The 15,489-nt window shown below is 42.2% G+C and overlaps 1 protein-coding gene across 3 annotated transcripts in view; it reads left to right on the top strand.

Moving 5' to 3' along the window:
* GRB10 (growth factor receptor bound protein 10) overlaps nucleotides 1-15,489 on the top strand; it is a 140,649-nt gene that overhangs the window by 101,121 nt on the left and 24,039 nt on the right. For all 3 annotated transcript variants that reach the window (XM_072153164.1, XM_072153162.1, XM_072153163.1), the window contains 3 exons: nucleotides 7,897-8,034; nucleotides 8,822-8,932; nucleotides 13,868-13,966. In XM_072153164.1, coding sequence (XP_072009265.1) covers nucleotides 7,897-8,034; nucleotides 8,822-8,932; nucleotides 13,868-13,966 — 348 coding nt within the window. The remainder of the gene's footprint in view (nucleotides 1-7,896; nucleotides 8,035-8,821; nucleotides 8,933-13,867; nucleotides 13,967-15,489) is intronic.

The raw sequence follows: 15,489 nt of genomic DNA, 5'->3' as shown, positions 1-15,489 counted from the left end.
TATGCGGCCGATATACGTCCCCCATACACTTCTATGGGCTCACCGCGCCCTACGGGACATGTCCTATCTTTTCCCGTATTACGGCGCCACAGCCATATATCGCTTTGGAGAGGGGCTGGGGTAAGCTGCGCTCACCTCCACCTCCTCTCCCCGCGCTGTCGTGTGCCCGCCGTGCTACGGTGCGGCGGGCTCACGGCAGTGTGAATGTAGCCTTACACATTTTTAAAATGCCCGTTAAACTTCATGTAAATATTTCCCAAAAATACCTAGTCATTAACTGGGTAAGAACATAAGACGATATTAAAGGACACCTGTCATCAGGTCTCTGTCACTAGTCCTGTCACCACTACCTGTTGGAGCAGCTCACAAGGATCCCATCCCAGCCTTTATCTAGTTATTTCATACATTATTCATTGTAAAATCATCTATTCTTTATCATGTAAATGAGGCTGGTCAGAGGCAGTGATGTCACCCCTGTTACCCCTCCCCTCTCCTCCCCCTGCTCATGTCTGTGTGTAATGTATAGTAAAGCATGGCTAGTGTGTGCTGCATCCTCCTAATATACAGGTGAGAGACACAGACATCAGCTACACATGAATCTGACATGTTCTGCTGTAACATGGCTGCATGGAGCTGCTGTATCTCTCCTATACACACACAGGCTGCAGGGGGCGTGGCCACCAGCACCAGGAAGCACATCATTATACAGCCTCACATCATTATACAGGCTGTCAGTCAAGCACTGGGGGTGTGGCTGTACCTCCCACTCATGAATAGAGTGGACAGCTTGAATATGCTAATGCTTCATTGGACATTTCACAGGTCATTTGCATACAGCTTTAGGACCTCATTGCTTAGGTTTACAGGCATGTAGAGGGACAATGAAGGGATAGAGGCAATGCTCTCTAATGGCAGTTTATGAAAATATATTTAGTCTAGGGGGGTTATTTTGCATGACGGGTTCTCTTTAATTGTCCTAATTAGCAGGCCATTGCCACATTGAGGCGATCTATATTGTCCTCTAGATGGAGCTGATTCTGCTAGTGTGCTAGTGGGATCTGCAGCCTGGTCCCTGGTTTGTCTGCCTGGGAAGGAGATCTCTCCCTGCTGGGCAGTTAAACCCCTTAAAGGACACCTGTCATCAGGTCTGTGTCACTTGTCCTGTCACTACCTGTCGGAGCAGCTTACAAGGAGCCCATCCCAGCCTTTATCCATTTATTTCATACATTAATCATTATAAAATCATCTTTTCCACCACGTTCCCATGACGGCCCCCACCTGGAGGTTGCTCCTTATATCCTGTAGGGACAGGAAGTCACAAAAGTTTAAGAGGCTCCTCCCTAGCACCCCACACCAGTGTTTTCCTGTCCCTAGGGGATACAAGTCGCAAGAGTTTCCTATCTGAGGAACACAAATGGTAAGGTTCTTAGGAACCAGTCCGCTCCCACACTTTAAGTGCTGGGAAAAGACCTAAAGACACCCCCGTCCCTTGTACTCTCCCCGGCTAGAACCTATCCAACGGTCCCGCGCGGCTAATGCTGGGTTCAGCAAGGGGAAAGAAGAATAGAGTACAGGGGCAGAAAAGTTACCTGCCGGGCCGGCGGCCAAAAGTTGGTTCTCCGCTCCGGGGAAGAGGAAAATTGGAAGCGGCATACCTCGGGGAAAATCTGTTGCACGCTCCGGCATCGAGTCATTGTGGCGCGAAATTTCTGGCGCATCACGAGGAACTTCCGGTCCGGACATCCAATCAGGTAACACTTCCGGGTCTCTCCGGAGGGGGTGGGGGAGGAGCCCAGACATAAAACCGCCAAGCCTCAGGCATATGGCGTTGGTCTCAGACAAACACTAAGTTGGCTCCAGCGTCTCCATCTCCCACATGGCAGATGAAGTGATTAACGTGTTCCAGGTCCTGGTACCTGTAAGTACAAGCCCTGGGCTACCTCTCTGTCACATTTCAGCTTTTCTATGTATTAATGGCTGTTATTATGTGTACCTTCTCAGGGCAAGGATCAGAAAGAGCCCAGAGAAAAGGAGCCAAGAGAGGGAAAAACCAGTTAAAAAGCCTTCCAAACGTTGTGGGCTGTGTAATGCAAAAATGGCAGAGGATTATAAAAAGAGTTTATGTCCAGACTGCTTAAATAAAATCCTCAAAGAGGAAAGATCTTCTTTAATAGATGAATTAAGATAAGTAATTAAAGAGGAAGTATCCTCATCTATTGCGGCCCACTTACCTGAACCCCCTAAGAAAAAAACTAAATATATCCAAACATCCTCTTCTGAAGAGGATTCGGATTTTCCCTCAGGATCCTTTAGTGAAAAAGTGGAGGATGACTTTGAAGAGACTCAACCTAGAGATCTAAATCAGGCAAAATATCTATTTTCCTCAGAGGAACTGGATAATCTATTAAAAGCATTAAAAAATACTCTAGATATCGAGGACGTGGTTGAACCATCCTCGGTTCAGTCTGAACTCTTCGGAGGACTAAAATATAAAAAGAAACGGGTCTTTCCAGTGGTAGAAACATTAAAAGATCTAGTTCTAGAGGAGTGGAAAGCCCCAGAGAAAAGAATATCAGTTTCTAAAGAATTTCGCAATAGACTACTGTTTGAAGATAATGCTTTATGGGACTCTATACCTAAAATAGATGTTCAGGTCACCAAAGTGGTTAAAAAAACTGACCTTCCCTTTGAGGATATTGCACAGCTTAAAGACCCTTTAGATAGGAAGGCTAATGCCCTTTTGAAAAAAGCGTGGGAAGCATCCTCCCTAAACATAAAAACAAACATTGCGTCCACTTCTGTAGCTAGAACCCTCTTATTGTGGCTCTCAGAATTAGAAAACCACCTTATAAATAAAACCCCTAGAGAATCCATCATAGAGTCCATGCCCCTCTTAAAATCCGCTACCGCATTCCTTGCCGATGCATCTGCTGAAGCCTTAAGATTCTCGGCTAAAGAAGCGGCCCTGACTAACTCAGTCCGTAGGTCATTATGGGTAAAACAGTGGGGCGGTGATGTTAAATCAAAGACCATGTTATGTGGAATTCCATTTCAGGGAGAATTCGTATTTGGCAGCGAACTGGATTCTATCCTGGAAAAAGCTGCGGACAGAAAAAAGGGGTTTCCAGTTAACAAACCTTCCCCCAAAAGACCCTCTTTTTCCTTTCGCCACCTCTAGGGAAAATAAAACCCAATATAGAGGAAAGGGAAAGACTGGCAGGTGGAGCTACGCAAAAAGCGGAGCAGGTCGCGGGTACCTCTTTAACCCTGACCAAAAACAAAAAAGACAATGACTTACAGGTGGGGGGGAGGCTTTCTTATTTTGTAACAAAATGGGAGGAAATTTCTCAAAGTCCTTGGATTCGGCAGATTATAAATCAGGTTACAGGATAGAATTTCTCCATTCCCCCCCTCAAAACTTCCAGCTTTCTCCCAAATTTACCAAGACTCAAAATCTTCAGTTATGGGCCAACAGCTGTGTCACATGAATTTGATTGTCCCAGTACAGAAGTCAGAAGAAGGGAAAGGATTCTACTCCCCTCTATTTTTAGTAAAAAAAAAAAACGAACGGCACGTACCGTTTAATTATAAATCTAAAAAAATTGAACAAATTTATAGTAACCAAACATTTCAAGATGGAGTCAATAAGATCTACAGTACCTCTCATAGGTCAAAATTATTTTCTATGTACAGTGGATCTCAAAGACGCGTACTATCACGTCCCAATTTTCCAAAACCATCAGAAATATCTGAGGTTTGCTGTTCAATCCCCACAGGGGAAAATCCTTCATTTCCAGTTCAGGGCACTACCGTTTGGAATTTCATCAGCTCCACGCATATTCACCAAGATAATGGTAGAAGTGGTAGCCTACCTGAGAAGGAAAAATATTGTAATAGTACCCTACTTAGACGACCTGCTCTTAGTGGCCAGAACAGAAGTAGAATTAAAAAGTCACCTACAGACATCTCTACTTCTCCTTCAGGATTTAGGCTGGGTAATAAACCAGGAGAAATCCAATTTCTCTCCAGAAAAAACAAAGATATTTCTAGGGGTAGTACTGGACTCAATGAAACAGAGTTCCTTCTTGCCACAAGAGAAGTGCAAAAAATTAAAACAATCTGTAAGTCTCTTTCAGGAGAAAATCTTTTGCAGCATCCGAGCAGCTCTAAGTCTACTGGGACTCCTGACCTCCTGTATCCAGTGCGTGGCCTGGGCACAAAGTCATACGAGAATCATGCAGGCCTGGACGATCCGAATCTGGGACAAAAATCCACTACATCTAGATCACAAGGTAAAAATCCCTTATCTAGTAAAACACTCGTTAAATTGGTGGAAAAATCCCCAAAATTTAAGGAAGGGGGTCTGGTGGAATCCCTCTCCGGTTCTCACAATACAGACAGACGCAAGCCTGCAAGGTTGGGGGGCAGTTCTCCCAGACCTACATCTTCAAGGACAGTGGGACAATCAATCCCGATCCATGTCCTCAAACTTCAGAGAGCTGAAAGCGGTCTTAGAAACGCTAAAAGCTGCACACAAATCCATAGAAGGTCAACATATCAAAATCTTCTCCGACAATACGACTACGGTCGCTTACCTTCGCAGGCAAGGGGGAACGAAATCAAAGAGCCTGACGAATCTATGTTGCCAAATTTTCAAATGGGCAGAATCTCACCTCCTCTCCCTCTCAGCAATCCACTTAAAAGGGATAGAGAATACAGAAGCAGATTTTTTGAGCAGAGTCACACTGGACTCAAACGAATGGTCTCTACATCCAGAAACCTTTTTGGAGATTTGCCACCTGTGGGGAACTCCAACTCTGGATCTGTTTGCCACCTTCCAAAACAAAAAGACGACCCTATTTTTCTCTCTGGATCCCAGGGGCTCTCCATCAGGCCTAGATGCTCTCAGCCTGTCATGGGGAACAGGTCTAGTCTATGCCTTTCCCCCTATATCTTTGATTCCAAAAGTGCTGCAGAGATCCGAAAAGATTTTTCTAATACTCATTGCTCCATTTTGGCCGAAAAGAAGCTGGTTCCCGGCTGTTCAAAGACTGTCAATAGACAATCCATATCATCTTCCCTACCGTCAGGACCTTCTCACACAGGGGCCATTATATCATCAAAACCTAAAACAATTAAATCTGACAGCCTGGATCCTGAGAGGTCGTTCTTAGCAGCCAGAGGACTCTCTAGTGAAGTGATCAGCACCATAAAAGCAAGCAGGAAACCAGTAACAAATGCCATCTATCAAAAGATCTGGAAGAAATTCTGCTCCTGGTGCGGAGACCGTCCTCCCTCTCTGGGAACCCCAAACCTAGCTCAAGTGTTAGACTTCCTACAGTCAGGTTTTTCCTTGGGTCTTAGGCCAAGCACACTCAAGGTCCAGATTTCTGCACTTAGTGTTTTTCTTGATTTTCCCCTGGCCAACCATCAGTGGGTCAAAAGATTTATCAAGGGGTGTTCCCGTATTAGACCTTACATTAAAAACCAAACTCCCCCTTGGGATCTTTCCTTAGTGTTAGACCATCTTACAGGGCCTTCCTTTGAACCTCTAGAGGAAAAAAACATAAAAAGCCTTACACTAAAAACAGCCTTTCTTATAGCCATCACTACAGCTCGTAGATTAGGAGAAATTCAGGCCCTTTCATGTAAAGATCCCTTCTTAAGAGTCCTAGAGGATAGAATAGTCCTTAAACTAGACCCCTTATTTCTCCCAAAAGTGGTATCTAACTTCCATCGCAAACAAGAAATTATTCTTCCCTCTTTCTATCCTAACCCTAAAACAGACGGTGAAAAGAAATGGCAGACCTTAGATGTTAGGAGGACTGTGCTTCTGTATCTAGAAGCTACACAAAGTTGGAGGAAAGACTCTAACCTATTAATAAATTTTGGGGGTAAAAACAAAGGCTGCAAAGCCTCTAAAGCAACACTAGCCAGGTGGATTAAATCTACCATCATACTTTGTTATAAATTAGCCAACACTTCCCTACCAGAAAGTATTAAAGCTCATTCTACTAGAGCCATAGCAACTTCATGGGCAGAAAAAAGAGGCGCATCCTTAGACCAGATCTGCCGCGCAGCCACGTGGTCAAGCTCCTCTACATTCGCAAAGCACTACCGCCTGGACATTGCCTCTCAGAGCGATCTGTTGTTTGGCAGAAAGATTCTCCAGGCAGTGGTCCCTCCCAAATAATGGGTAATCTGGTAAGTCTCCAGGTGGGGGCCGTCATGGGAACGTGGTGGAAAAGATGGAATTAGTCTTACCGGTAATTCGGTTTCCACTAGTGACCATGACGGCCCCCCATTATTTCCCTCCCTTCCTTCCTTCTTGGTAACGGGTCCAAAGGTGTATGTACTTACATCCTTCCAGGTGGTACTTTGGTAGACACTGGTGTGGGGTGCTAGGGAGGAGCCTCTTAAACTTTTGTGACTTCCTGTCCCTACAGGATATAAGGAGCAACCTCCAGGTGGGGGCCGTCATGGTCACTAGTGGAAACCGAATTACCGGTAAGACTAATTCCATCTTTTCTTGATTATGTAAATGAGGCTGGTCACATGGTCAGAGGCAGTGATGTCACCCCTGTTCCCCCTTCCCTCTCCTCCCCCTGCTCATGCCTGTGTGTAATGTATAGTAAAGCATTGCTAGTGTGTGTGCTGCATCTGCTGACATGCTGGATCCTCCTAATATACAGGTGAGAGACAGACATCAGCTACACGAATCTGACATGTTCTGCTGTAACATGGCTGCCTGGAGCTGCTGTATCTCTCCTAAAAACACACATGCACACACAGGCTGCAGCGGGTGTGGCCACCAGCACCAGGAAGCACATCATTATACAGCCTCACATCTTTATACAGGCTCAGTCATGCACTGGGGGTGTGGCTGTGCCTCCCACTCATGAATAGAGTGGACAGCTTGAATATGCTAATGCTTCATTGGACATTTCACAGGTCATTTGCATACAGCTTTAGGACCTCATTGCTTAGGTTTACAGGCATGTCGAGGGACAATGAAGGGATAGAGGCAATGCTCTCAATGCAATGTATGTCCCCTAATGGGACAGTAAAAAAAAGTTAATATTAAATCGCCAATTTCCCTAAATCTACCTATCTTGTTGCGACCTTGACCAAGCAGTAATAAAATTATACCCATATTGTGAAGGATCTAAAAAAATAACGAATTGAAATTTGCAGTTTTAGTGATTCTGATCTCCCAAAAAAACTCAGATGTATGCGATAATAGTACCAATCTAACCATTGCCTTTTACTGCATTAAACAAGCCCTAAAAAATCTTTTACTTGGGGGAATAAATGGTTAAAGCTCTTAGAATATGGTGACACATAGACAAATGCGGTTTTCCTCTAAAAATGTTTTATTTGCTTTAGTAAAACCTAAGAGAACCTGTACATGTTTGGCATCTCATACTAAAGCCTACAGAATTATTTTCATGGTTATTATTCTGTGCGTTGAACTTTGTAAAAGTTTTTTAATTAAAAAAACAAGTGGCAAAACTGCTCTTTTCTGTTTGATGAAAGAAAGAGTTAATAAATTTGAATAATCATACTATTTTAACCCATTGGAAAATTTCAAATTTTACCCCAAAAAATAAGCCCTTGTATGCCCTTGTTGGATAAAAAAAAGTTGGTGTTATGTCTTTTGTAATTTGTAAAAGTCTGTCCTGAAGGCAATTATAGGCTGTGTACTTAAGGTGTTAAAGCCTTTTCAGGCCTTGACATTAAGGGTTTAATAGTCTATAAACATGGTTATTGTGAACCAACAATGTCAGAGTGGCTGTTCCTTTATATGCAAATGTTACATTGTGCCTTGCGGTTTCCAAAATTTCATTCATTCATTCCTTCATTTTCCCTCATAAATTTTCAATTTCTTTTTCATAGAATCTTTTAAATGTCAACAGCTGTCCAGAAATTCAAGGTTCTTTGTATGTTAAAGAAGCTGGAAAAAAATCATGGAAGAAATTATTTGTTTGTTTAAGGCGTTCGGGTCTTTATTGCTCCACAAAAGGAACTTCAAAGGTAATTTTTTTCTAAAGCTGTGTAATGTAAATTTATTGTAAAGTTCAAGTTGCCGCCTTTGACAAATTGAAAAATGTATAGATATTTTGATGCAAGAATGTTATATATCCCGCATTCTGATATTACTCAAATTCATATAATACATAAATGTTAATCTGGGACCAGGAATGGGGGGGGGTCTAGTGGGACTGTCAAGGGCCCCCTGTTTTCCTCTCAAAAGGGGGTCCCAAAGGGTTCACCATATCCTTACGTTATGGCCTCATGCAGCCACCACACCACCGCGTCATGGTGAAGAGTAGAAGACTTTGCGCATGATCAGGGAGAAGTCTAGTATAGGTTTTGTGTTTGTTGTTTTCAAGAGCCGGCATCTGGCAGGACATTTCATTAAAGGGGTGCATCTGCTGTGGACTGGTTGGGCTATCTATATACTAAGTGGGGACGTGTGGTGTCTGGCTCAATGTTTTGGTTAAAAAAAATAGTGTTAAATATGTATCAATGTGGGAATGGACACAATGGATTAAAGGGGGGGGGGCACAAATATCTTCATCAGGGGCCCCAAAATTCATAGTTGCGGCCCTGTTTGGGAATGCCTTCCACAGGGTGACCCATGTTAGACCTTGACCTATTACTGAGTCAACTTTACAGATTTTCACCGTTCGTATTTGTTGCCACAGAAATGCAAAAAACATAATCTGTGATTTTAAATGAAACCAATATTGATAGTCCACCTTTCATTAATGTCATTCTAAAAGAAAATCTTTTATGAAACCATTTTTACTTTACATAGGAACCAAGGCACCTACAAGGAATATCTGATTTAGAAGATAGCAATATTTATTCATTGATATCTTGTAAGAAACTGTATAATTCACCAACAGACTTTGGATTCTGTATAAAGGTAATGTGTAAAAAAAAAATACATCATTTTGTTTTGGTTTGCTGTAAATCCAGAAACCATGGCGTAATGCCTGTTTCAAATTTGTTGTGATTGGCTTCATCCCTTTTATCGCAAAGAATGGAAGAGAACAAATGTGTGAACAGTTTTGTGCTTTTTGAATTGCTAAACCGGTTTGAAAATTGTAGTAACTAAAACTGGGAAATCGATTTTTTTTTTTTTTGCATATAAAAAGTTCAAACATCTTGAACACATTGCTTTCCCTAGCATGTTTTTCAGTTGGCATTCGTTTTATATTTTGATCTTCCTTAGTTTTACTAATTCAAAACGTGAAACATATTGGGGGGAATTTATTATGACTGGCGTTTTAACTGCTAGTCTTAATCCCTCCCAGTATTCCGCATCTACAAAGCAGCTCCAGCCTCGTGTTAGATTCGGGCACAATCTCTGCCAGGCAAAGTTTTATTCTACTATAATTGATGCCAATCTTGCTGTGTACAGATACATGTCATCAATATGATGACATGTATCTGTACACAACTGGCATGGTAACATTTTGTTGACCCCTTGTTTGATGGCAGCACTTAAAGGGGTATTCCCATATGGGCAATCACATTTAAATTCATTTTCCAGATGTAAACATTTCTTCAACTGGATGTTATTAAAAAAAGTTCCTGTATAAAGATGATTTCTCATAAATGTAGCCATGTTGTCCCTTAGAAACAAGATGGCTTCCTCGGATACGACCATCTCACGTTTTTGGCAGCAGTGGCCAGACATGCGCTATTGAGTCTGCCTGACCACCTGTCTTCAGTGATCATTACCACAGGACAGCTAGGAGACATGCAGTTACTCACATTTTATGTACAAAAAACCCTTTTGCTCTGTGCAATCCCTCCAGCAGAGGTAGCGGTATCCAAGGACAAGTCTTGTTTCTAAGGGACCATAAGACTACATTTATGAGAAATTATCTGCACACAGGTAAATTAAAAAAAAAAAAAAAAAAATATCGAATTGAAGAAATGTATATATGGCAGATTAATGACATCGAATGTGAATGCCCAGATGAGTATACCTCCATTAAGTGACCGCTCCGTCATCTTGGTTCTGGGCCAGAGCACACACTGATGTCATTGCTGGGCGTTGTCTAGATGCTATGACTGTATACTGTAGTATTGCAGTATATTGTATAAGTTATCTAACCCCTTAGCAGGTCTAGGAATACATTAAAAATTAAAATAAATAAATAAATCAACCATAAACAAAATAAGGCAAAACAAAAGTGTCTTTTTATATCCCTAAAATGAATCGGCTTTACAATTCAGTGAAATTCCACCAGGTTAAAAGCACTTGATAATAAGTGTTAGAAAAGGGATCTCCAGCAACAGTTAAAATCTTAACTTTACAATTATACTGATTAATTTTACACTGAACATGAGAGGGTTAACAAATTATATAGGATTTGGCCTTTAAAAACAGAACAATGCCTACTTTGTGGTGCCCACCTTTTTTCCAAAGTTATGGCATTTCCTATTCTGAAAGTGTTTGGCAAAAATCTCTCTCTCCAGAGGTGAATTGGGCAGAGACTAACATCTGTCTATGCTCTCAAGCTGACGCCTGTTAGCATGCCCACAGATCCCATGATTTAGCATTAAATCCATTTAGTTTCCCCACAAGTAAATTCAATGAACAGTTCAAATACAGGATGTATATGGTGACTAGCCTGGCAGCTTCAATCACATGGAGGAGCAGGGAACACAGTAGAAATAAGTAAACCAGTTACATGAAGTCTATAGCCTTTGCTATGTAAGCACTGAAAGTTAATAGCTTATCTGCACAGCGCACATAGAACAGACTGCAAGGTAGGGGAAGGGCTGCACCATGAATTGAAGAGACCGAGGAAGTTCTGTAAAATCGGACTAGGATGGAGGGACTGATGGTGAACGGGAGATCTTGTACTTCAAAACTGTGGCTACAGATGTCTCCAGCACAGAATAGTGAACTGTGCAGACTCATTTGCGAACGACTCATCAAAAGCTCAAAGAGCTGGCTCTTTCGCGTGAGCGACAGGAGTCTGCTCCCCTCAGTGAGCCGAAGGCTCACTCAACCCTGCCCCTAATCTGCTCACCGTGCCCCTTTTTAACCTGATAAAATCTGGTTAAAAGTGGAGTAGTGGTGGGTGACTGGCCTGTTCTGGAGCTCTTAATGAGCGGAGCCTAATGATCCAGCTCAAGAAGAGCCGTGCTTCCCATCACTGCACTGAGCTCTGCTACATACAGAGTTCGGTCACATGACCTCCTCCTCTGTGAGCAGCAACCCCTCCCTTCCCATTAAACCAGTTTTTAGCGTTTGCCTGTGCAGACAAGCCCTGGAGTCCGCAGAACAGATGAAGCAGCTCTTGCAGCACTGAAATAATTTTCGGGGTATATCAAAGAAACTGCTGCATATAGGTAACTAAGATAACGGGCAAAGTTGTTTTACATCCCAAGAGCTATTGATTGTGGGGGGGGGGGGGGGGGACTTTTTAACAGTTGGCTTTATTAAATTCCCTATCAATGTATTAAAATAATCAGGCTTTTTTGATAATCCTTGGTCCCATTAAAGCAAATAATATTGAAAATACAATTGTCAACATGACAAAAAAAAAAAAAAATTGTGGGAATACCCCTTTAAGGACACCCGAATTACAGACTAATCATTAGGCTTAATTGTAGCTCCAGACAAAGACGAGTTTCTTATATGTATGCAGGATTACAAAATAACACATTCTCTAGTTCACTGTTATCTGTGAAATGCTGCATTTTTAAGAAGTCCATCCTGTCTGTCCAATTTCAGTTGCCCCTAGACACGACCCTGTAACTTCGGATTTTGGCTCAGGCTGCCATCTTGGATTTGTGTGACTGTGTGGAGCTGAGATTTGTCTCTATGCCAGTGATGGCGAACCTTTTAGGGACAGAGTACCCAAACTGCAACCCAAACCCCCCTTATTTATCACGAGGTGCCAACCAAAAGTTAAAAGCAGTAAATTATTGCTCCCTGTTCTTAAACTTTCAATCTTATTGGCCTCCTGAGGACAGCAACACAGTAGAAAGATGAAAAATTTGCTTCATTTTAACTTCTTTCCAGTGTTCCTCTGTACACAGAGGAACCACGGTCCAGCAGGAGGTCCACCAAAGATAATTCGGCCCTGTCTATTCATTTCTCCCTCTTCCTACAGTTCCAAGTAGAGAAGTAAGTATCAAAATGTGTCTGAAAGCCACATCTTTTAAGTGGCTTGGAACTGCAGGAAGATTCTTTGAGTACTGTCTGGTGTGCTGCACAGAGCAAACTACAATGCGATAAGTGATCCGGGGACAGGGAGAGACAGGCACACATCTGTGAGATGTAGCAGAGCTCACTATAAAAGTCTGTCAGCCGGTGTCTGTCATGCCTCTGTGTAATCTCATGCATCTCTCATCTGGCTTTTGACATTGTACGAACACTGACACATAGAAAGTACATATACACCTGTACCCTGATCATGTAACCACATTGTCACCCCACAGAACTAAATGGGTTATAATGTGTCTGCAAAACTCCAGGGTGTGGGCAGGGACTTTAAGCAGTGAGCAGCCCAGAGAGTGGGACACAAAACTGAGTAAAATTGTAAAGTAAGGGGTTAAAATGATCTTGGTTAACATCACAAGTGGATTGAAATGTGAAAATTTTCTTTCATGAGAACCCCTTTAACTAGGGTGCAAGACGATATAATTTTTTTGCAGTATAGAGGGATTAAGGTTTTTAAAATCTACTTGCAGTATGATTTGCAGGAGGCATTTTACGAAGAGCTGAACAATTTCTAAATGGGTTGTTTGTAAAAGATGTAGTAATTTTGTATTCTTGCTTTTTTTTTTTTCTCCCCCTCCTCTTTGGACCACTACAATGACTGACCAAAGTAGTAGGCAGTTGGTTATTAGATTTCCCCAATGACTATCTAAATATGGAGAAGCAAACATGAGTAAATGTGGTGCTACAAAAATGTTTCCCTCAAACCTCAATGCAATAAAGTTCTAGAGCAGTAAGCAGATGAGGATGCATTTTACTGGTGACTGATTCACTTCAGTTATTTTTATAACATCTTATTGGGTTAGTGATGGCTGGAAAACATAACAGTTGAGCAAGTTTCTTTGTAAATTGATATACTTCAATTTCTATGCACATGGCAGAAAGCTCGTCACTAAAACCTGTTGCAGATGGCCCCATCACTTCTACATAATAACTACGCTGATGTTGAAGGGAACCGGTCATCAGAAATTGACCTACTAAACTACTACCAGCATGTTGTCAAGTAGCTCAACAGCTTCTAAATAATCATGTTTCTTTAATGACCCAGATTGGTGGCATCTTCCAGAACATCCGCTTTATAGTGAGATGTTGGTTATATAAAGTCAAGGAGGCAGAGTTTAACACTGAAGTCAAGCTCTCCCTGGCTCTGAACACCACCTCACATGTGATTGACATCATGCTCCAGTCTTAAGGAAATCTGGTCAATGATGTCCCTGAGGCAGGACCATCCATTTCAGTGAATGGGGCATTCTAAGGCAGGAAAGCTTGACTTCAGTATTAAACTCTCCACCTCCTTGACTTCATAAAACCTACTTGCATTTCCCTTTAAAAGTTGATTTTCAGGCTGATACCACCATGATGGGCCATTCAAGAAACAAACATGATCTAGTAGCTGCTCAGTTGCTTGACAACATACTGGTAGAGGTTTGAGGCCAATTTCTAATGACTGGTTCCCTTTAACTGATATACCTCTTTAGTGTAAACAACCACTTGTATGCTATAGACAATTGGAACCGCTGCATTTAAGTAATAAAGTATAGTTGTTTGACAGATATAGATGGGTATTATAAATATTGTAGTAACCTGTTATTCATGGGGCTTTTTTTTCTGTAGCCCAGGAAAGTGTTAACAGATATTAAAGAGCTAAGATTTCTTTGTGCAGAGGATGAACAAACTCGAACGTGTTGGATGACTGCATTCAGACTCTTGAAGGTATTTTTTCTTTTTGTTTTTGGCTAATTTATAGGTCTAAGGCCTACAGAGGTATGCAGGGTGAAATATGAAGACCTACAGTAAAAATGACATGCAATGCTAGCTATGCATTGTTTTTATGTACTAGTTGAGGGGGATATTTTGTCTAAAACTGTAAGGGTTGTTCTAGGAATATGAACATCTGATTTAATGCTGTAAATTACTGAGTTTTGTTGCATTCATTTATCATAAGAAAAAGCTAAACCATAAAATTTTGTGAATCAAAAAAATATTTAAGTAGGCAGGGTTATTCAAAGATGGCCAACACTGGATTCAACTCCCCCTAAGTCCTCTGTTCTCTAGAACGGTTCCTCCCTTGCAAGCTCTGCTCCCAGTGATGATCTAACACTGTCCTGCTCTGTTACCATAGTAACGATGTGCAGTGATGGCAGTTATACACACTACCTCAGCCCCACTGAGATGGTGTCTCATCATAACGCTGGCCATACGGAATGTATCACATACTTTACTGGTGTAACTAGCACCGCCTCTGCCCCCTCCCCCCCCTTATCAGTATGACCTGACATATTCGGATTGCCTTCATGTGCATCATTCGGTCCCCTCCATGTAAAAAGCATCTTTCCACTAGAACATAGCTTCATGTAAAACCCACTCTCTCATCCCTTCAAAAGGTTATGTATGGCATTTGTCAAGGCTGTACCTGACTAGTGAGCTGATATTGCAGCTCAGCTGTGGAAAACGTAATGTAGTCTAATATATCAGCACCCTTCCATAAACAGGTACTGTGTGGTATTGCACACCTGAGACCTAATTTAAAAAAACGAAAAAAATTCACCTGCCCAATATGTTTTGTATCCCATCTTCCTAACATGCTGTCCCATATAAAGGCATCCCTCCCGCCCCCCCAACCTTTTAACATTCTGTCCAATATAAGTAAATCCCTCCAGCCCCATGTCGATACACCCCTTATGTCCCTCCAGACCCAATTATTGATATAACTATTGTCCATTCCCCCCCTGAACATCTAGTCCTATTCTGTCTCTTCACTTCAGTCCTGTGCTTCACACACACCTTCTCTACCCATTAGCTGACCCGTCGGTACAGATATCTGAGGCTTCTCTGCTCCTTACTGTTGGACCCACCCCTTCATTACATCAAACCCACTGCAATTAAGGGGTGGGACCTTTTACAATTGACAAAGTACAGCCAAATGTAGTGATAATCACATTCTACTTACCTCCTTGGTCTCTCCCAGTGTCCCGTGCCCCTGTTTTGAGTGCAGCCTCCGGCCATGCCCACTCGTCCCGTCCCAGTTCTGTATCCGGCACTGTGATATAGTGACTGGTCGACGTGCCCCACCGTCCAGAAGCTGTCTTAGCGAAGCTTCTGTGTCCCTGTAAACAAATAGGAGTACAGCGCTTAGACTGCCGTACGGGACACTGGGAGGAACCAAGGAGGTAAGTACATGTTTGAGTTTTTTTATGTAGCACCTTCCCCCGACCTTTTATTTCTTTCGGGCAACC

This window comes from Engystomops pustulosus, chromosome 5 (assembly GCF_040894005.1).
Source record: "Engystomops pustulosus chromosome 5, aEngPut4.maternal, whole genome shotgun sequence".
NCBI lineage: Eukaryota > Metazoa > Chordata > Amphibia > Anura > Leptodactylidae > Engystomops > Engystomops pustulosus.
This window is presented reverse-complemented; position numbering and strand designations above follow the sequence as displayed.